Genomic DNA, 22343 nt, shown 5'->3' on the forward strand with positions numbered 1-22343 from the left:
GGTGGGAGAAGTGGGGACTGGGGCAAGTCTGCAAAGTCTCCCAGAGCCTGACAGAGGTGGCCTTCCAGGGATCAAGATGGCCGATTAAGGGCACCATTAAATCTTTCACCACCCCAGACTGGAGGGTGCGGCCCGTGCCTTTGTACATCATTGTTACCCACAAGTAACTCAAATCAGTGTTGGCCACCTTGGATGCACATTGGAATCACCTGGGGAGCTTCTGCGGCGTGGATGCCTCGGTCCTGCCCGCAGAGGCCCTGATGCAACCAGGTTTTCAAAGCTCCCCAGCTGGTCCTAATGTGCAACCAGGGTTGAGCTCCACTGAATTAAGTAATCACCCGCAGCTCATATATGAACAGAAGAATCCAGGACTATGGATGGAGACAACTGCCAATCACGGGCTGTCCTTGGTTCAGCGTCCCAGGCCTCAGTTTCTTCATCTGCACAATGGGTGAAGACTAGGACTGCAAAGCCCCCTCCAGCTCTTCAACAGTTCGTTTCTGGGACGCGGATCCGCGCCCCCCAGACCCCCACTACCCCCGCCCCCACCCCCGGGCTTCTCGGGTTCCCGCGCCCCTCGGCGCCCGCTTAGGGGTCCCAGAGGAAGCCGCCAGCTGTGCGGGTCACCCAGGCGCGCCCGCTGCCGGGTTCGGGCCCTCGCTGCGGGCGCACAAAGCCCCCGGCGCTGACGTCAGGGCCCCTCTCGGCGCGGCCAGCCCCCAGTGCAGGCGGAGCCGCGCGGCGCTCCCACCCCGGCCCCGGAGCCAGGAGCCAGCCGCCAGCCGCCAGCCCAGCCGCGCAGCAGCCCGCCCGGAACCCGGTCCGCGCACGTGCCCGCCAGACCAGCAAACTTGTGCCACCGGCTCAGCCCGTCCTCGGGGAGCCAGAGCCCCTCCCGCCAGTCTCCAGCCATGGGTAAGCGAGCGCGTTGGCTCCGCGCCACGGCCACGGCCCCGCGCCCCCGCCCCACCCCCGCTCAGGTGGGGCTCCTGGGTCTCCCGGGGCTCCTCGGTGCCCCGCACGGAGGCCGGAGGTGGGAGGGGCGCGGCGCAGGTGTCCCGAATGCCCAGGTGCGCGTCCCTGCCCCGCGGGGGGGGCGTCCCCGTCCCGGCTGCGCTGTGGCTGCCCCCCGGCGTGCGGCTCGCGGGAGGGCGAGAGCCGTTCTCCCGGGAGGGGCTACGGAGCGAGCAGACGGGGCGTCCCGGGCGGCTTTATTTTACGGGTTGGTGGAGAGGAGTCTCTTGCTCATTTCCCGGGACGCTCACCCTGTCGCCTGAGCTCTCAGCTCCCAGTTCGGTCCTGTCCCACCCTGCCGTGCTCTTCTTGCCCTTCACCCCACACGAAACAAACGCCCGAGTCTTCCAAGAGCTCATTTGGGGACCAGCCCCCTTGATACCAGGAAGGGGGGAAGGGAGAGGGACAGGATGGGTCAGAGGCTGAGTCTCTTTTCTTTGTCCCCTGTTCCAACTATCAAAATGCGGACCTGGGCGCAGGTGGAGACGGTTTGCCGAGCGGATTCGAGTGCAGTTGGGGGGATCGACTAGTAACGGTGAAAGCCCAGTTCTGGAGATTGAAAATCTTCCACCTGGCCCGGGGCGAATGTTAGGCGGCTGTGGGATTCTTTCTGTCACCTCCTAACACCCCGAAACGCTGCCGTCAGCAACATGTCGTTAAATGGGGACTCCATGGGAAGGGAAACTCGGGAATGCCGTGGAAAACAACCTAATTCCGCCGCACCCCTGGAAATGTCTGATAGCTGTGGTTGGGAAAGGGTTTCTCTCCCTCCTCTGTTATCCTTCTCTGGTGGCAGCCAGACTGCAGCCGCAAGCGCCACAAAAGCCACAGACTGAGGAGCCACGCCGAAGCATTCCTAATGAGGAACGCCTTGGGTTTAACCATTGCGGGTTAATGGTCAGGGCTTGGGAATCCCTGCCCGTCCCCCATCCCCACCCGTGGCATCTTAGCCAGTCTGCATCCCTCTGCTATTGAGAGAGAGAGCAGGAGAGCGAGAGCGAGAGAGAGAGAAAGTGTGTGTGTGTGTGTGTGTGTGTGTGTGTGTGTCTAAGTGAGGGGGTGTAATTCTGTTCTGATTGTAATTTTGGTGAGGGACAGTAGGGAGAGCTTATTCTGAATTTAAAGGGGAGAGCAAAGACTTGTATAGTTAAATCTTTTTTGATTTGCTAGGTGATCAAAATATGAAAGGAAACAAGGCCCCCAAATCCAACAAGAAAATTTCTTACCAAAAAGTTAGGGAAAGCTATGATAAAATCCTTCTAGAAAGGGCAGAATTGTGTGACCTGTAACTCTGGTTCCTACTTCTCTTAATGCCCCCACCTGAGTAGTCCCATCCCTCAATGCTCCCTTTTATTTTACTTTCTTTTTTTTTGAAAGGTTTTATTTTTAAGTAATCTCTAAACCCAAGGTGGGGCTCGAACTCACAACCCCTGAGATGGAGTCCCCTGCTCCACCAACTGAGCCAGCTGGGCATCCCTCAAGGCTCCCCTCCTTTTTTTAATGCTCTCTTTTAAATGAGGTTCGTACACTAAAATCAGATGGCTGCCACTGAGCCTGGAACTATTTTGGCACAAAGATGTTGAAGTTAGAGAAGGGCAGTGCTGAGGAAAGCATTAGCTGGTTTTCCTGAAATAAAGTTATTTCTGGTTCATTAACGCTTGGCGTTAGGATTTGTACTGGTTCGAAATGGAGCGTCCAATTACCACAGGGACACCTTCTTGAGAATGGCTTTCATAGGACCCGGGGCTTCATTGAGGGCAGGCTTTAGTGTTTAAATAGGTGTGGAGGTTAGATGGTGGTTCTCATGAAGCAAATGCCCAAATCAGAGGCCTGTTCTCAAGGAAGTACTTTGTATCTGGGACAATTGTTGGCTCTACACTTCAGTTGCCAATTTATGTTAATTTGTGCATACCTCACTGGTTCTGGCAGTATCCTTGGTTTTAGTTTTTAGTTTTTACATTAAAAAAAAAAAAGTGCCCTTCATGCCAAAAGGAAACCTACTGATTTCCTTTGGTAGATTCTTAGTAAATACACCACAAGGCCATGAACTGGTTTTATTTTTCCAGATGTATTTAATTACCCAAGATACCCTTATGAATGTTTTAATTGAAATGATTTAATGTTGGGAAAATTTTCGGAGTTGGTGCTTTGAGTTGGGACTTTGATTCTTACGCAAGTCACTTCCTTAACCTGGTATTAGTTCATTTACTGGTAAAATGGGTGAGGTTTATGGAAATGAAAGCCCCTTTGGACTCAAATGTTAAGGTATTCAACATCTTTAAGTTGAAAAAATACTGAGCAGCAGTGGTACATACAGTTTTCTCTTCCAGTGTGCCTTAAAACCTGCTCTTGTTGACGGAGTTGTGGGTTTTTTTACGGCTTTGCGGAGATATAATTTACAAACCACACAATTTGCACGTTTGAGTGTACAAAGTCCATGATTTTTGGTGTATTCCGAGTTGTGCCGCCGCCACCGCCAGCGGTGTCATCACCCTAAAAGGAAACCCTGTGCCCATTGGAAGTCACTCCCCATCCCACTCCCCCTCTCCCGTGGCAACTGGTAATCTGCTAATCTACTTTCTGTGTCTAGGGATTTGCCTATTCTGGACAGTTCATGTAAATGCAATGAACCAATGGATGTTTGAAATGTGTTGGACTCTTCAGTAACTTTGGTTGTTTTGCACAATAGGAAGATGTTGCTATTTTGTGCGTAGGCAGTGCACCACCTAAGCGAACGTGTTGAAACTAATTACTTCGCTGACGGAAGAGTTCCACATCTGGCCAGGGGCCCCTGTGCGCATGCGCACACATTCCCAGTTTGACTTTGGTTTTATCTGTTTGGAACTCCTGTTGCCTAACAGAATTTTTCAAAAGTAATCTCTGTGCGTAAGGTGGGGCTCACACTCAGGACCTTGAGATCAAGGGTTCCACGCTCTATGGACTGAGCCAGCCAGACCCCCCCCCCAGAATCATTACTCTGTTACCTCAGTCACAGGCCTGAAGACCTTAGCAACTACACGGTTCAGTGTAATAACCTCTGGTAAAGGCATTTGTGGAATATCCGCCTTGCTTGCACGTGGCTCATGTAATCCAGAGAGAAATGCTGCTTTTCGTTTCATTAGTTGCCTATCATTTCAAATGCAAACTCTATGTGAAGTGATCGGAGACAGCAAAGTAACTCATTGTTTTCATCCACTTTGTGGTAAGGGAGTTTTTTATGAGGATTATGACTTTAAACAGTGATTTCACAAAACAGCATTACAAACAACTGGTTCAGAGAAGTTTTTCCTTAACTGTAAGGGTGCCTACAAACCCTCTTTGATTTTGTTCAAGAAGCAGTTTTCCATCCAGCGGGCCTGGATGGGCGCGGCGTTCCTGCAGGTCTGGCGCGCTCCCCGGCGGCGGCGGCGGCTGCGGTGGCGCTGGTGCAGCGGGTCCCCAGGGTGAGGAAACTGAGGAAAAGCAGGGCAAGCCAGAGGCCGCGTGTCTGCCGCAGCAGTTCCTCCAGCTTGCTCTACGGTCTTAGGTAAATGATTTTCTCTTCTTGATCCGCGTTTACTACACAATGAAAGGATGCGATGAAGTTATTTCTTTGGGCTCTTAAAGGGGAGTAATTTAGAAACAAGAAAGGAGAGGGTAATGTTATGCTTGAAAAATATGAGAAAACAGCCCGCTCATTGTTGAAACACCACGTGTTTCCGCGAAGCCAGCGTCGTCGGCGTCATTTGTAGTAGGGCTGAGTGCTGCCATCTTGACGTGCCCGCCAGCGGGGGTACTGGCCCTCCTGCCGGGAGCCTGGTGGACGGAGCTGTGGTGCTTTCAGCTTTGGCTTCCCCTGCCCCCTTCTCCCGAGAGCTGGCGGCTCCACAGAACCTTTCCTCGCCGCACACGCCGGCCCGGATCACCGTCCGAGGCGAGCCTCAGAAGGAAGCCCCCCACCCAGGAACCACACAGGCGTGCCCGCGTGCTGGGTTCTGGAAGTTTGCTCAGAAATTCAGATGCAACTGCAGACAAAGGAACGGTCTCCTGATGAATAGCTGGGCAGAAAGTTCCTTCCAGAATGTGCTAGCCTCCCTCCCTGTGAGTGTAAAGAGCTTGCATCGAGCCCACCCTCAGGTCTTGGAGAGAGCTCCCTTTAAGTCTCTGGCCGCAAACTGAAATTTTAAATAACCCTCATAGTCCAGTAGCACAGAGTTATGCTTGCGACAAACAGGAAACAATTAATTAGTGTATTTTTGCTCCAGCAGAAGCTGTTGCCCAAACCACTTGACCCCTGCAAGAGTTTAGAGACGATCCTGATCTGCGGCAGCCAGGGTCAAGCAGTTAGATGGTTTATTGAAAATGCCAAAGTGGTGACTCATCCGAAGTGCCACATGTGCGTCTTAAACATTCTATTTAACTGTAAACGTTAATTTGCCAGTAGTCCGTTGTAGAGTTGAGGCCTTTCTTTCCGTGTGAGCCCTGGCTGGGGTTCCTTGAAGTCTCGCTTGCATGTCAATCACAGCCCAAATCCATGGGCTTCTGATTTTCAGTTTCAGATTCTTTTAAAGTAAAATGAGAGCTTTAGGGCAGTGGGGAGCCCGTCTCTGTGCAGAATGCTCTTCTGTCCTCTACCGCACTGCCCTTAAGCCTCTACAGTTGTCCTGTCCATGGTTTCACGCGACTATTTTTCCAAGAGACTCATTTTAAAGACTTGCCAAAGCAATGGGCTTGGGTTTCGAAGAACTAAAACCTCTTTCTTTTGCGCACGTTTTATTAGTCTGTGTAGCATGGAATTAAATTTCATAATTACCGTAACAAATACAACTGACATAAATAGGTTGGGGAGCAAACACAACTGCCTCTTAGGTACACAGTTCAGCTGGTGGCAGAAGCAGCATGTAGATGTCCTGCAGAACAGCCTTGAAGCCAAGTGCTGCGGACGGTGGTCAGTGTGGTTTACGAGAGGAGGAGACAATAACGGAGTAATTTGGTGGGTCTTTGGGATAAGCTTTGTTAAGGTCTGCCTACGTTATAAATGTACAGATTACAAAGTATGTAAAATTATATTCGTGTATTACAAAGCTGTGATAAACCATACTAAATGAAATAGGGCGAATGACATTAAGTACTGTTCTTCAATAACATGAATACTTTTCAGCACAGATTTTCACAGAATAACAGAATTCAGAGCTTGAGGACATTTCAGAAGTAATTTGAAGGCAGACACAGAAACACAATTTACAGAGCGGTTTGAATGTTGTGTCATTACTTTTTTTGCCTTTAGCTGTTTTTTTCTTTTGATGTCTTAAAATATTTTGCCGTCCTTGGTGAAAAGTACTTCCCTCTTGTCAGATTCTTGAAGTTCAGGGCAGCTTGGAGTGAAACGCTGTTGCGGGGAATTTCATCATTGCCTCCAGGACTGAAAAGTAACTCGGTCGGAGTGTTTCCATTCTATTCCACAGTTGGGTTCAGCGCACGCCGCTGCGATGCCATGTGACTCTGGATCCCGGGGTCGTAAGTTCTAGTTCTAGCCCTACCTTACATGTAGCGATAACTTAATAAAAAAAAAAAAATATATATATATATATAAATTAAACCCCCAAACTGGGTTCTGTCCTCAAATCAGCACAGCCATCTCCGAAAGACAGATGAAGAATTATAATTGAAGTAGGTATAGCTCCTGTAGAATAATTTCCAAGGAAAATGAGGTTGGGGGGGCATTGGTATTGGTATTTCAGAGTGGGGTTCCCTGGGGAAACAGTTACCCTTGATGGAAGACTTGAAGGACGAGCAGGAGGACAGGGTGGCAGTGGCCAGGAGAGGCTGTCCCAGGCCCTGGGTACAGATGCGCAGGAGCGGGCAGTTGGGGAGGCCGCCGGATGCGGGGCCAAGGAGGTGGGCGTGGCCTGGATGTGAGGGCGCCGAGGCCCGCAGCCGCCCCCCCCCCCCCGCCACAGGTAAGAGCAGCGAAGAACTTCATGTTATCCTCCTGGTTGGGGAGAATTCCCAAGGGATTTCGAGCAGGGAAGTGACAGATGGAACTGCCAATGGGAGGAGAGGAAAGCAACCACTGAGACAGAGAATAGTCAGTGTCTAATTGTAGAATTCCAAATCGAAGTCTAGAAGGAGTTCTGAGAAAGGTGAGATCTTGTAGCTTATCTGAAGCTTCTGGTGGAGACTTGGATTTGAGCTGTTTTGGGAAGAGTGGAAAGGCTTAAGGTGCTGAGGAAGAGAGGTAAGAGCGACCAGAGTTACTGGCGGAATCCTGAAGAAACTGGCCTGACCTGAGCAGGGAATGGGGGTGGGAAACAGTAGGAAGTAAGATGGGGGAAGGATGCATTTTATTCATTTTTATTTATTTTTGTTTATTTTTCGTGAGAGCGAGAGAGCGCGCGCGTGCGCGAGCACAAGCAGGGGGAGCAGGAGGCAGAGGCAGAGGGAGACGCAGGCTCCCCGCTGAACAGGGAGCCCAACGTGGGGCTCCATCCCATGGCACTGGCATCATGACCAGAGCCGAAGGCCAGTGCTTCACCGACTGAGCCACCCAGGCGACCGGAGGGACGCATTTTAATTACAAATGGCACATAGACGTGACTCTTGCGAATATGTTTTTAATATTGTCCATTGCCTCCTCCCTTTCGAAGGATGAAGAGGAGAAGGAAAGAAGCGTCGGCTTTTCTGGAATGGAAAAGGCCGTGTTTGGTGTGACTCCAGACAGGGTGGGCATTGAAATGGAACGCAGTCTTGTCTATTTGTTTATTTGATTAGTTATCTTAGAAGTGGTGCTTTTCTTCCTTAAATATTTGTAACATTTTGCCAGTGAAGTGATCTAGGTCCGGAGTTTTCTCTGTGGAAATGTTTAAAGTTCTATTTTTTTTTTTTTCACAGAGAGAGTACTATTCAGATTTTCTCTTTGTTTCATTTTGCCGAGTTGTGTTTTTAAGGACTTTTCATTTTGTCTAAGTTATCAACTTTATGGACGGAAAGTTGTTCATAATATTCTTGTATTAACTGTTTAATCCCATCGTCTGCAGGCTCTGTAGTGATAGTCCCCTGTTCATTCCTTGTGATGTAGGCAATTTGTATTCTCTTGTTCTCGATCAATCTTGGGCAATTATTTTAAAATTCATCTTGATAGGTTGATGCTTACATCTGATGATTACATCTGCTAGATGAACTGACCGCTTAATAAAAAAGAAGTACATTTGCTAGTAATCAGAAGATAGGATTTTAATGTCTAGGAATAAAAACTGTTGACTTTGTTAGAAAACAAAATCTGCCAGGGGCACCCAGGCGGCTCAGTCGGTTAAGCATCTGCCTTCAGCTCAGGTCATGATCCCAGGGTCCTGGGATCGAGCCCCATGTTGGCCTCCCTGCTCAGCAGGAAGCCTGCTTCTCCCTCTCACTCTGCTGCTCCTCCTGCTTGTGCTCTCTTGCTCTCTCTGTCAAATAAATAAAATCTAAAAAAAAAAAAAAAATCTGCCAAAGGAAAAGGTATTTAAACCTGATCTTTTGAATTTTATTCTTAATGGCTGTGTGTAACTCAGTGTACTTGAACTCGGTGTGACAAGATGGATTGTAAAGGATGTTGAGTTAGAGTTACTGCATAGTATTTGGTTGCCTATTTGTTTTCTGTAGGGCTGTTAAATTGTGCTTTCTTCTTGGACAGCTGGAGACAGATACTGACATAAAAGAAGCCTCCTTTTCTTTCCTTCTCTCTTTCTTTTCTTTCTTTCTTAAATATTTGTAAGTAATCTCTAGAACCAATGTGGGGGTGGAACTCACAACCCTGACGTCGAGTCACGTGCTCTACCAACTGAGCCAGCCAGGCGCCCCTCGTTCCCTTTTGAGCGAGTTTTCTCAGCCTCAGCACTATTGACGTTTCGGGCTGGATCATTCTTTGTCACGAGGGGCTGTTCTGTGCGTTGTCGGGTATTTAGCATCCCTGGTGCCCACCCACTACGTGCCTGTCACACTAGTGTGACAGCCAGGAATGTCTCCAGCCGTGGCCAAATAACCATCGTCAAGGGGCAAAACCCGCCCATGTTGAGAACCCCTGCTTTAGAATGAGAGGGATTGAAACCCCTTGCTGCTTCACAGTGTTCCAAAATCTCAGTAGGGGCGTTACTGGGGACTTCGTTGAGCACGTTTGCCCAACAGGAGCATCTCTGGTTAAAAGGGTGTTTGCCTTCCGAAAGGGATGCTTGATTTTTCTCGCTGAAGGAAGTTGGTTTTTTTCTTTTTCTTTTTTTTTTTTTCCAACCCTTTTTTCCAGCATCATCAGAGAATCTGGAGATATACTGGGGACCCTTGCAGACCACCTAGTTCACTCTTTCTTCACAGTAAAATGGTAACTGAACAATCTCCTTACTGAGACCAGACCCCCCGGGAATAGAGAGTGCCTGGCTTTCCTTGGTAACTTGTTCTGCTGTTCAGTGCACGTAGCTCTGAAAGGACTGAAATCTATATGAAATTGGCCTTGCTTACCAAAATCGCTTTCATCATCTTTTGTGCTCTTCATTAAGTAGAAAGACATCAAGGATCTAGTCCCATTTTTTTAATATCCTTAATTACCTTGATGGCCTTTCCATATTTAGAATTTATCTCCTTAGCTATAATCAAATCTACAGATTAAGCCTTTAAGGCAACCTTCCTGCACGTTCCGTCCTGTCCTGAGGGTCTGTAGTCATGACTTCATTACATTTTTCCATGTGTTTGAGAGATGCAGGAGTTGTAAGAGGAAGGATTCCCCCTTGTTGCTCACAGAGATCCCTTCCCACGGCCGTCGATTTCCCCGCACCCACCTCCGTGCCCCCCTCTGTCCGTGTCCCCCCCCCCCCCAGCCCCGCTGGAGACCTTAACTTGGTCTGTTTGGAGAAGTTTGAGCACACTTGGAAACGAGTTCTGGTGTAAAAAGCGCAAGAACGTTGAAGTGACAGTTAGAAGGAGCCTAGGAAATTGGCTCTTCTGTACGTGCATGGGGTCCCTCTGTTAGGTTTAGGAATGTGATGTTTCACAACTCCCAGAAAAGAATGTTTAAACGGAGAGTTTTCAAATGGCAGCTTGAATTCAGGCATCTGTTCTTCACACAAGGGGGAAAGAATGGAGATGTAATTAGCAAAGAAATTCAAACCCTTAAGATAACTTTATTTGATGCAGCACTTTATTTTATATTTTCCTTTTACTTATATCATGTGGCATATTCTGACAGTTTCCATGGTAAGCGAAACAGAATTCAGAACATTAAAGAGATGAATTTCCATTTCATGAATTATTACTGTTTTGCAAAGCCCATGTCCTGGATTACCAAAAACTGGTTTGAGCTCTCTTATATAATCGTATTGTCACAAATACTTTTAGATGCTCTGTAAGAGGCATGGATATTATAAAAATCATTTAAAAATCTACTGAAGTATAATATATACACAAAAAGTGGGCAAACTGTAAGCATAGAGCTTGGTCAGTTTTTACCAACTTAGCCAGTACATACAATAAGAAGCGGAACATTACCAGCGCTGCAGAAATTCCCCACAAGCTCCCTTTGAGGCACCCTGACCAAGGGTAATCCCTCCTAATTTCTGCCAACATAGTTTTGCCTGTTTTCCCACTTCATATAAATGTAACCATACAGGATAAACCCTTAGGTCTGGCAGTTTTTGATCACCATTAGTAACATTATTTTAAAACTTGGGGATGTTTTCTGTCTGGAAAATAGACCTGCTTCTAAATCACTATGGTTAAAAGCACTTACTAAATGCCTTTGTACGTAGGCGTTCTAGGGAGCCCATAAATCACTGGTTGCTACCCTCTATTTTAAGTGGAAAACATGACACAGCAGGTGTGGGAAGGGCTTTGAAAATAATTGATAAGCAACGAGACAAGTACAGGAAAAACATGCATATGGCTGAAGAGATTATAGAGATAAGGGAGCCTAGCCACATTATCCCCCTGGGAAACGGAAAGTACACTATGGCGGGGTTGTAAATAAAGGGACGGTTGTAGACGTAGCCTATTTATTCAGGATCTGATCAATATAACTATTTTATGGCTTTGAGCTATAAGGATATAACAGATGTTGAGACCCCCTCCCAATTAGTTTCTGGAAGAAGATGGTGTTTTAAGAATTTTCTGAATTAGGGGCGCCTGGGTGGTGCAGTCAATTGGCATCTGACTCTTGATTTTGGCTCAGGTCATGATTTCAGAATCATGAGATCGAGCCCCACATCGGGCTCCACGCTCAATGTGGAGTCTCTTAAGATTCTCTCTCCCTCTCCCCCTCCCCTCATGCTCTCTCTAAAATACATAAATAAATAAATCTTTAAAAGGAAATCGTCTGAATTAATAGTAGCTAGTGAACGGTGGCTGGCTGTTCCCAGGTTGGCAAACGGTTGGAGGCCTGGGATGATTTCTGGTTTTCATCCTGACAAGTTTTAGAAATAGATTTGAAAGTGTTTTTGCTAAATGAACTTCTTGTGTTGTTTAGACTTAGACAAGTAATAATCTGCCTCATTCCTTCAGTGAAGAGCTTTGTCCTCTTTTTGACTGAAGTAATGATGTCGTCAGCAGAACAAATGCCTTGCCATCACACGGAGCTGGCTATAAACCCAAGTGTCATCGCTGCTTCCCGAGTGTGCTGTCAGTTTACACCGACGCCAACGGTGCGCAAACATGTGTTTCTCCGTATCTTACCAGGGTTTGGTATTGTCAACGGTGTTATTTTTCAACAATCTGATAGGTAGGAAGTGCTATTTCATTGTTTTTTATGTCGGAAGTCCCTAGACAGGTAGAAACTTTTTGGTAGGTTGTTGGCCATTTGAGTTTTCTCTTTCCATTTATAACCTTGTTTTTTCCTTTCTTATCTTTTTTTAAATTATTATTATTTTTATTTTAAGTAGGCTCCATGCCCAGTGCTCTACTGACCCAGCCAGCCAGGCACCCCTATATTCTTGTTTTTTCTTTATTTTATTTCTTTAAAGATTCCATTTATTTGGGAGAGAGAGCGAGAGAAAGCACACAAACAGGAGGGAGAGGGAGAAGCAGACTCCCTGCTGAGCAGGGAGCCCCACGCGGGGCTCCATCCCAGGACCCTGGGATCATGACCTGAGCTGAAGGCAGACACTTAAATGACTGAGCCACCCAGGCGCCCCTATCCTTGTTTTTTCTTACTGGTTTCTTAGTGATTCTTTATACATTGTGGGTGTACTAATCCTTGGTTAAATGTGTCCTCAGTATCTTCTTCCTTTCTGTGGTTTATCTTTTAATTTCATGGAACATATCTTTTGTCATACTGAATTTTTTTTATTGTGATAAACCCTAATGGATCTTGGGCTTTCTTCTTTTATGATCTGTGCTCTTTATTTTTGCCTTAGTTTACTATTGTTCCTATCTCCAAGGTCATGAAGATGTTCTTCTGTTCTTCTATATTTTCTTGTAAAGTTTTTTTAAAAGTATGCTTTTTATTTTTCAGTCTTTATTCCATTGGGATTTTAGTTTTTTGGTATAAGATAGAAATCTATTTTTATTTTATATTTTCTATGCAGAAACCACCATGCACTTAATGGTTCATCCTTTCCTCACTGATTTTTATATAATAACTTGTCTCATGTTTTTGAATTTCCCTGCTGAAGTGCGTGCACATCTCTGGACTCTCCTCTGCTTCTCGGCTCTGCGCTCGCCAGCTGTGTGCTAAGAGTGCATGGTCCTCGTGGTAGGTGTAGAATAAGCCTGGGCGTCTCCTAGGAGAATTTTTCTCCTCTTGCTCTTCTTTACAAGTGCCTGAGATAGTCTCAATTTTTTTTTTTCTTTTTGGTGTACTTTTGGAATCTGCTTTTGCATGTTCCACAAACATCCCCCTTAGGATTCTGCGTGGAATTACAGTGAATTTACGGCGTAATTTCCATGATACTGTATTTACCATGTCGAAACTTCCATTTGTATACATGATACAGCTCTTCATACAATTAGATCTTCTTTTATATCCCCTGATAATGTTTTCGCGCACCTTTAAAAACAAATCTATTAAAGGTCCCTCCTAGATTTTGTGGCTTTTTTTTTTTTTTTAGGGAAACAATGAATCAGTTGGTGTCAAATCTAATTCCATGGGATGTCATGGTTTCCTTCCATAGACCTGTGGCTTCTGAAAGTACAACGCAATGGATACACTTGTTCAGATGAACATAGAGGCAGTAGGGGGAAGCGGACTCTGCTGTCACGTACCAGCCTGGTCATAAGAATCCAAGTGAAGTGGGGTATTTCTAATAAAATTGACCCTTGACATACTATAATAAGATTAGATAAGAAAACCCTCGATATGTTAAGATGTGACTTTCTTCTTTGTTTTTCCCCCAAAGATTTTATTTATTTGAGAGAGAGAGAGAGAGAGAGAGAGAGAGCGCGCGCGCATGCGCACACAAGCCAGGAGGAGAAGCAGAGGGAGAAGCAGGCTCCCTGCTTGATCCCAGGACCCAAGCCGAGCCGAAGGCAGATGCTTAACCCAACTGAGCCACCCCGGTGCCCCAGATGTGGATTTCTTCCTAAGGAAAAATATGCCCCGATTGGCTCCATTAAAAAGATCAGTTTTATATTCAGGATGCAAATTCTTAGTTGAAAAAAAAAGAAAAGCCGGTTTTCCACTCGTCTGTTAGAGTGACGCAGCTAAGGTAATCCGAGAGTAGTTTAAACCTCGCTCTTCTGGTGGAGACTTACTTCCACATTTGGTGATGTTACTCGAGAAAAGGAACTTTTCAGGGCCGACTCAAGATTACCTAGTTCTCCTACGTAGTTTAATGGAGAACATTTCCTGGAATATTTTCACATAGCTGTTCACCCTGTGCAGAGGAGGCCAGCATTGGGTTGGAGCGCGAGCTTGATTTATTCCAGAAAGTGGTTTATTCAGCCGTCAAATGAGATTACGTGTGTGGCTGTTACCCATCACTTCACAGAAATATTCCTCCATAAGGCCTCAAACTTTTGTTTATTTATTTGGAGGCAACAGAAATCACAAATTTGAATTCCCCTAGGACATTTTTGGAAATGCAGTTTTTAATAGAGGGTTGTTACTCCCTTACTGTTGATGATGGCCAGAACAAAACCGGACTGTTGGACAGTTTCTACACACTGACTGCCCTCCCTGGGTGCCATCACCCACCAACCAATGCACACACACATATACCTCCATACATTTATTTTTATTTTTTAAAGTTTTTATTTATTTTTAAGTAATCTCTACACTGAACATGGGGTTTGAACTCATGACCCCAAGATCAAGAGCGGCATGCTCTACCAACTGAGCCAGCCAGGCGCCATGTTGGGTGTAGAGCCTACTTAGAAAAAAACAAACAAAAAACCACCTCCATACATTTATGTATTTATATTTTTAAAATGACTTTTTTTTAAAGATTTTTATTTGAGAGAGTGAGAGCACGAACAGGAGCGGTGTGTGAAGGGGAGAGGAAGAGGGAGAAGCAGACTTCCCGCTGAGCAGGGGGCCCGATGTGGGGCTGGATCCCAGGACCCTGGGATCATGACCCGAGCTGAAGGCAGGCACTTAACTACTGAGCCACCCAGGCGCCCCTATTTATTTATTTATTTTTAATTTTATTTATTTGAGAGAGAGAGCACAGAGGGAGAGGGAGAAGCAGATTCCCCGCTGAGCAGAGAGCCCAGTGTGGGGCTCCATCCCAGGACCCTGAGATCATGCCCTCAACCGAAGGCAGCCTCTTAGCCAACTGAACCGCCCAGGCGCCCCACCTCCATACATTTAGATTTGAGTGATCTTGCAAAGGTCCACTTATGAGAATCCATTCTTAAAACTCACCTCTTTTTGTCATGTGTTTTTTGTCTTGGTCTCTCAATAGAGAAACTCTAGAATTTAAAATTGAAATCTGGGGGCGCCTGGGTGGCACAGCGGTTAAGCGTCTGCCTTCGGCTCAGGGCGTGATCCCGGCGTTATGGGATCGAGCCCCACATCAGGCTCCTCCGCTAGGAGCCTGCTTCTTCCTCTCCCACTCCCCCTGCTTGTGTTCCCTCTCTCGCTGGCTGTCTCTCTCTCTGTCAAATAAATAAATAAAATCTTTAAAAAAAATAAAATAAAATAAAATTGAAATCTGAATTTGGATGTGAAAATTTTTGTCATCTTATTTTAGCGTTTAGGGATTTGAACCAAAATGGGGGTGTCTCTACTTTGTGAGTGCATGACGATTTCCTCAGCCTAACGTGACATGTGAGATACCATTAGAAGGAAGAATCAAACTTCTGATCAAAGTAACCATGACACAGAGTGGGCTGTTGATTAGAAAGAACTGCCTGTCTGGCGGCCTGAAGATGTTTGACTTGCTTCTGGGCAGGCTCTTTCCTCAGTGCTCAGAGATAGCGTTTGGAAAATCAGAGCCTCCCTCGTTTAGGGACTGGTGAGCAGTGGAGGCCTCAGGTTCTTTAAGAAGCAACAAGTTATTTTTTTGTCCAAAGAATTTGTCACTGAGTCTGATGGTTCTGCTCTAGGGCCAGTTTTGCCCCCCAGGGGACAGTTGGCAATGTCTGGAGACATTTTTGGCTACTACAGCCAGGGGATGGAGGTGCTCCTGGCACTTGGTGGGTGGAGGCCAGAGATGCTGCCAGACGTTCCACAGTGCGGGGGACCTGCCCCTCCCCAAACAATCACTTGGACCCCAGCGTGCAACTGCCAACGTTTAAAACATAATAGCCTGTGGGAAGATTTGGGTTTGGGGCTGAAACAGAGCAAGGGAGTGTAGACGCCAAATAAAGGGTCCCAGGTGTAGGAGTTGCTGGCTTCAGAAGGTGCCTTTCTGGGGAGCCTTCAGGACGAGCCTCTCTGATGCAGACAAACCTAGTCCTGGAAGTTACTAATTACTGGTGCTGATAGGGACCTAGTTTAATTCAGTTGATGTCCAATGAATTCATACCACAATCCAGGCTTTCTTCGTGATGACGATAATGAGACAAATGATTACCTGTCTGGTATGAAATGGATCATAATTAATTAGAATCAGAAAATTCTTTTTACCTGAGAGGTTTTATTTATTTATTACACCAGCCTCTTTCTAGCACACTCGCAAATACTCCTGTAAGAAAAAAAAGAGCATAGAACTTTGAAGTGAGCCAATTATTTTTTCATTCACCATTTAATTTCAAGCAAGAAGTTTAACCTTTTTCTTTTGTTCTAAGAGCTATGGATGAATAGTACAATGGTTGATTTAAGTATCTTGTTTCCCTGACTTCCGCAATCCCTGGTGAAGGTCTTGGGTTGAGGCTCGTGCAATACACAACACTGGATCACTCTGCGTCCGGTACGGCATGTTTATATGGTTCGGTCTGACACAGCCCAGCTGTCCAACAAGCTAGAAGGAAGATGGTGGCCTGAATATTCCCTCGCAAGGGCCAGTTCCTGCTTGATACTGTAGGAAGACAAAAGAAATGCCCATTCACTTCTTTCTTTTCTTTCTTTATTCCCCGAAACTTTGCAGATGGTCGCTATGGCCGCCTCCTGATTAGTCTTCAGAGGAGTCTGCCTTTAGGTTTCTCTGTCCCCAAATCTGGGGTTTCCCTCATAGATACTTAAGAACTAAAGAATATCACCCTTTGGCAGGTCCTTTGGTGAAGCAAAGAACCATGCCCCAGCTTCTCTGCTCGCTAAATGTGGGTGCGTGTGTGCTGCGTTCTCATCAAGGGTGTGCTACCCCTGCGTGGGTAATGGTTAAGTATGACACGGGGAAGCTCTGTCTAGTCACGTTCAGCGTGTTTGCTTAAATGTAGGAAGTGCCTCTCGGTGGTTTCATATTGGTATTTAAAAGTAGCTGTAGTGAATCTTTGCAAGAAAGTTTCTCCTACATATTTCTAGTTGAACGTGATAAAAATGGCCTTTCCAGACGAGTGTCAAGTTTTTATGTCCACGCACTTTATTCCTAAACGCATTTATTTATATCTCTCTTCCTATGAGTGTTCAATGGGTGCATCTTTAACAGCTTTGTGAGAAAAAGCCAATATAATTTCACATACTGAGGCTTCCACACAGCTTATTTGAAAGTCTTATTCCTTTGTGTGATTTCTATAAAGCTGCTAAACATTCATGAACATTACTTGGAATGAATAAATTGCTCTTTGAGGATGACATCAAGAATGGTGAGACCCTTCTTGGTTTCCTAGAATTGAGAGTTCATCCTCTTATGAAACAGCAAGTAATCAGAACCCTGTTTATTATAGTACTTACCCTTATATTTGAAAGCAGGTGTTTATTCACAAAAGTATTATCAGACAGAAATCCTAGAGTGGTATGTTGGCCAGCCAAGAAAACGCTCGGTGTCCCGCCATCCCCACCTGCAGTCCGCTTGCCCCCTCCTTCTCGGGGACGTCCGCCGGCCTGGCATACTGGTATGAGAAATCTCTCTGATAAAAAGTTTTGGCCTCTCGACCCTTTCATGAAATTGAAGAGCATGTTGATGGCTTCTCCAAGGAAGTAAATAAAGGGGGTGGAGAAGTTCAGGAAGGAAGAGACCAGGAAGGAAAGAAAGATGTGTCCCACTGTAGATCGTCTGCCCAGGCAATCGAGAGTTGTCTGCGCTTCCTTTCCCCTGATGAGAGGTCTCTCTAATGCTACAAAGAAGGTCTACTGTTTTGTCATTGTCCCAGGGGCTAAGCGCTGCCTGGGCAGAAAGAAGAGCGCTGTGGCTTGTGCCCACGCTCTGAATGTCCGCCATAGCTCTTGGCGTGATGTTGATGCTTTTGTTGATTTCTTCAGAGGCATTATGTGAGACCTAGCTTGTTCCCCCAGCCTGCTCCTGGATTTTCGTGGTGCACACTCCTTGCCCAAGTGCAGTTGTGAGTACGAGCACTATGGTGGTGAGTGAGGGGGAGTCCTTGGCCTTGAGGAAGAGCCCACAGACTGGTGGGTCAGTTACACCTGTGAGCAGAGAAATTACGTTAGGGATGAAAAGCAGAACAACAGAAATGTGTTCAAAACGGCCTTTTCTTCTAGCGATAGAATGGTACCGATGCTGGTCTGCATTTCCACGACCTGTGTTAGCACACAGGAGCTGTTTCTCTCCTTTGCCCAGTAGTTGGGTATTTTAAGGGCGGTATTAACAAGTTTCAGATTTCGTTATATCTGAATGTTGTTACTTTCGCAAGCGAACATCGTGCTGGAACATGCCCAGCTGGGGAGGACCAGACCTTTGCAAAAGGGCGTTTTTGGAATGTGTAAATTATCATTCATAGTTTAATGCAATTAGGAAAATAGGGATGGTTGGTAATAAAACTGATCAAAACCACAAGTTAGGTCACAGAATAAACCACAAATGATGCCAGTAATTATTGTCACATAATGAAACGACATCATTATGGGATGCTTCTTTCCTTAGAAGCCTGATGACACCATCCCAGGAACCCGACCTTTGCTTGAATGCCTGACAAATTCTAGTCTCTTTCATAGTTGAGTCTTAAATGGAAAGCTTTAATTATTTCTATGATTGTATTACCTATGAATACTTATCTTTAGGGTGCAGGAGATAAGGTGTATGTTACTGTTGCCATGGTAACTTTGTATTTAAAATGGAAGGCTGTTGCTTACTTGATTTAAAAATAAGTACAGTTGTATTGCCATAAAAATCCCTACACATAATTTTCTCAGGTCTAGTGAGTTATCCTCCACGTAACTGGCATTTCAGCAAATGACTTGATCACATAGTTGTTTTGAGAAATACCAGAGGTTATTACTATGAAGCACTGAAGTTCTTTTAAATGTCTATCATTTAAAAATGGGGATATTTACACATAGTGTGTTTGTGTCCTTGCCATGTTTCACTGAGTAAAACAACCTTAGTGGACTGTTTCTAGGGGGCCCGGGGATAAATCGTACTTGAGCACATGATGGGGTAGCTTCAGTTAGCAGCTCTCGAGGCGGGTGTGCGCATTTTCCAACGGACGCTCCCCCCCCCCTCCGGGTTCAACCCTGGGCTCGAATATTTCAGTCTGTTTCCATCTCACCTCTGCTGTCCTGGAGGTCCCATTATAGCCAGTCTGCCACCTAGTTTATTTTTTCAAGGTGGAACCTCCTTAAAGCACACACATACCCGCCCCCACGCACAAGTTAATACATGAATACATGTTCTTTGTGAACAAACTGCAGCAGTGCCCAGCTCGGCCCTCACATCTGTGCAGTAGCTTGGAGTGGGTGCCCAAGGGCTTTGTTTCCTCCTCTGCGGAGCGGGCTTTGGAGCATCTGTTGGCCACTCAGTCTTTTTTATACTTGACTATTTTACAAATGATTGAGGCTTCCAGAACATTTCAAATGCTGCCTAAGTGGGGGATAACAATTTGTGTAGATGTATGCGTGCACAAATTGCATTCTGTATCCACAGTGGTGATCTAAACATGTCCCGTTTTGGAGGCAGAGGCAATGACAGTGCTTGCCCCCCTTTTATATCCATTCCAAAAACTTGGGGTGCCATGTGAGCTTCAGTTGTGAGCTGTTCTTTTATCCCTTTGCTGCCTTTCTGGAAATCTTTCATTAGCAGAGCGTATTTCTATGTTAGCGTCCTTTTTGGCTGGCTCAGATAAGCTCCCTTGGTCAGTGAGAAGATAAAATTATAGTTCAGAGCCTCATGAGGCAGGTCCAGAGACTGCTGCTTTAGGTGCCCTTCCTGCTCTGTCCCCGCTTGTCACATCCCCCTCTTGGGGTTGGGCCAGAGCAGCTGAAAATCCCGCTGGGCCTTTCAGAGCCACTTAGGGGGTGTTTAAGCAGCAGATGCATTTAATCGTTAGGTATATTACAAATGCAGGAGAATAAGCTTTGATAAGGTTTTGAACTTGGGACAGAGGGGCGCTTTATTTTTATGAGTCAACTTGGTTTTCACGGAAATCTGAATATATGTGTGTATAGTCAAGAAATGGAGACACCCCCCCCCACGGTACATATATACATACGTCCCCATTATATATATAAATGGGTATGTTTTATGTAACGTGTGTGGACAGCCATGCGCGCACATCTGTGTTGTGTGTATAACCTGCGTATCTGTTGTATACCTGTTGTATACATATATACATATGTGGTACACACACGTGTACGCACTTATAGGATACATATACACACTTTCAGGGAGGAAAAATTTTCTACCCTTTGGGGTTCTTCAGGCCGCTTTAAGAATTGACATGAAGCAGATTAACAGGAGAGAATCAAACAAAAGTTTAATACCATGTACAAGTCCTGTATACAAGAGACCCTGGAAAACTGAGTAACTCCGCAAAGTGGCTGAAGCCACCACCTTAAATACCATCTTCAGCCAAAGACAAAAGATTTGTGGGGGGGGGAACGAGTTATGGGAGGTCACCAGGAAAGACACCCTAAACAAGGGTAGGGTTATTATGCAGATTTCAGCCCTGGCCTTCTCCATTGCTAAGTTTCTAGAAATTTAGAATCTTTCCCCTCTTCCTGGGACACCGAGGGAGACACTCTTACAGATGGAGATTTCCCTAATCCATGTAAATGTCCCTTACAAAAGGGTACATTTTTACTTTTCAGAGCTTCTCCCGTTTACACTTTCTTAAAAATAACCAGCCTAAAACAATGTGTCGAAGAGGCATGTCTCGGGTTGGCAGACTTTGCTCCCCTACAACACACACACATATGAAACAGTCACTGACTCCTTGCTGTGTGTAGACGCTAGTCTAAGTGCTCTTCTAAGTGCTTTACCTGCGTCAACCGGTGTAATCCCCACCATCTCACAGGTAATCACCGTGAGGTTGCAGAGCCAGGTAGTGGCAAGGCCTGTGTTTGAACCTAAGCACTCTGGCTCCGGGTCTGTATTCCTCACCTCTTCTTGCTGTGGGTGGTACAGTCAATGTCAGTTAATGGTATGGCTAATTTTGTTTATTGGGTGTTGGAGCTTACAACCACAGGGGACCTTCAGCTGGGGTTGGGAGGGTGGGTGGAAATGGAGAATGCCATTTCTCCTACTTATTTTCTTCTGCCAGTGCAGGAGAGGGAGTAGGGAAACCTGTTGCTCGTTTGTTATAATGATCTCAAGGGTGAAACACTTTTGACGATGGGTAGGTTTTTGAAAAGTGGTCACAGTCGATTGGGCCATTTCCAATGAGTAGGGCAAGTGACCAATCAGAGGACTGCCATTTTGGGGACCCCATAAAAAAAATGCAGATCTCTGATCCTCTCTGAAGATGCTTTGGGAGCACCACTGGATGCCAGATAACTTGGAAGAACAGTTCTTTGTATACTTCTGTAATTATTCTTTTAATAGAGCAAAACATAATTTCATTACTTAGTTATCATACTAATTGGCTGGGATATAGGTTTATCTACTGTAATGGAACGCCCCCAAAATGTGAATAACTTCCACTTGCCAGAAGTTTTCATCCTTCTGATGTAAAAGTGCCAGCTGGTATGGTGGCTCTCCTCCAAAAAGGATTCAGAGGTGTAGACTCTGTTTGTTCTGTCATACTTAAGACTTGGCTTCCTTTTCTTGGTCCAAGATGGCTGCCACAGCTCCTGCCATCATCTTCGGATTCCCGCTAATAGGAGGAACAAAAGGTTGGGCAGACTTTCTAAGGCCATTCTGTGGAAGTTGCATGTGTCACTTCTGTTCATATCCCAGTGGCTGGAACTCGGTCACACCTAACTAACTGCACACCTAACTGCAAGTGATTCTGGGAAAGGTAGTCTTTTGCTGGGCAGCCAGCTAAAAATACTATTACCGTAGAAAAGGAGGGCAATTGATACTGGGAAAACAGGAAGTAGTGTTTGCCATATGCATATATTGAAAAGAGAAGTGAAATTGGTGAAAAACATATAATATAAACTTTCAGAGTTTTAAAGATCTCAAATGTTGTAATAACTTGATTTTTCTTTCAGAATAATGACACACTTGCAATCCAGGTTTCATATTCCAAAACCACATCAATATTAACATTATAAATATTTAAAAAATCCGTGTAGCTGATGTTATCATTATTATTACATCCATGATGGAGAAAAGGAAGAGCTTTTCCAGTGCTCAATAGGGTTAACACATTTTGAATAGAAATTCTCTTGTTTTGTGAAATGCTCCAAACGGTTAAGACTGTAAACAAGATAGAACAAAGAGATACTGAAATGTTTGTTACCATTTGAACAGTATGTTAGAGGGTTGGCTCACCACCTCCCGTTGGTTCACATTTTGGCCAGTGTAAATTGAGGAAGAACCCATTTCATAATGTAAAATTAATGCTATTTTGAAGTTACATGCCACGTTGAGACACCCTACCTCAAGATCAGGTGTGGTGGTCTAGAGAGAACAGAAGGACTGGCCTGTCCTGGGAATATTTAGCGTCTCCCTAATATT

General features: G+C 45.5%; 1 protein-coding gene across 1 annotated transcript in view; it reads left to right on the forward strand.

Annotated features, from left to right (window-relative positions):
* Positions 1–749: 749 nt before the first annotated feature.
* The window catches only part of GPM6B (glycoprotein M6B), a 160304-nt gene continuing 138710 nt past the window's right edge, over positions 750–22343 (forward strand). Inside the window, exon 1 of the mRNA XM_087860141.1 lies at positions 750–915. Coding sequence (XP_087716267.1) covers positions 912–915 — 4 coding nt within the window. The 5' untranslated portion in view covers positions 750–911. The remainder of the gene's footprint in view (positions 916–22343) is intronic.

The sequence above is a fragment of the Ursus americanus genome, chromosome X (genome assembly GCF_024610735.1).
Source record: "Ursus americanus isolate L20-20 chromosome X, mUrsAme1.1.p, whole genome shotgun sequence".
Lineage (NCBI taxonomy): Eukaryota > Metazoa > Chordata > Mammalia > Carnivora > Ursidae > Ursus > Ursus americanus.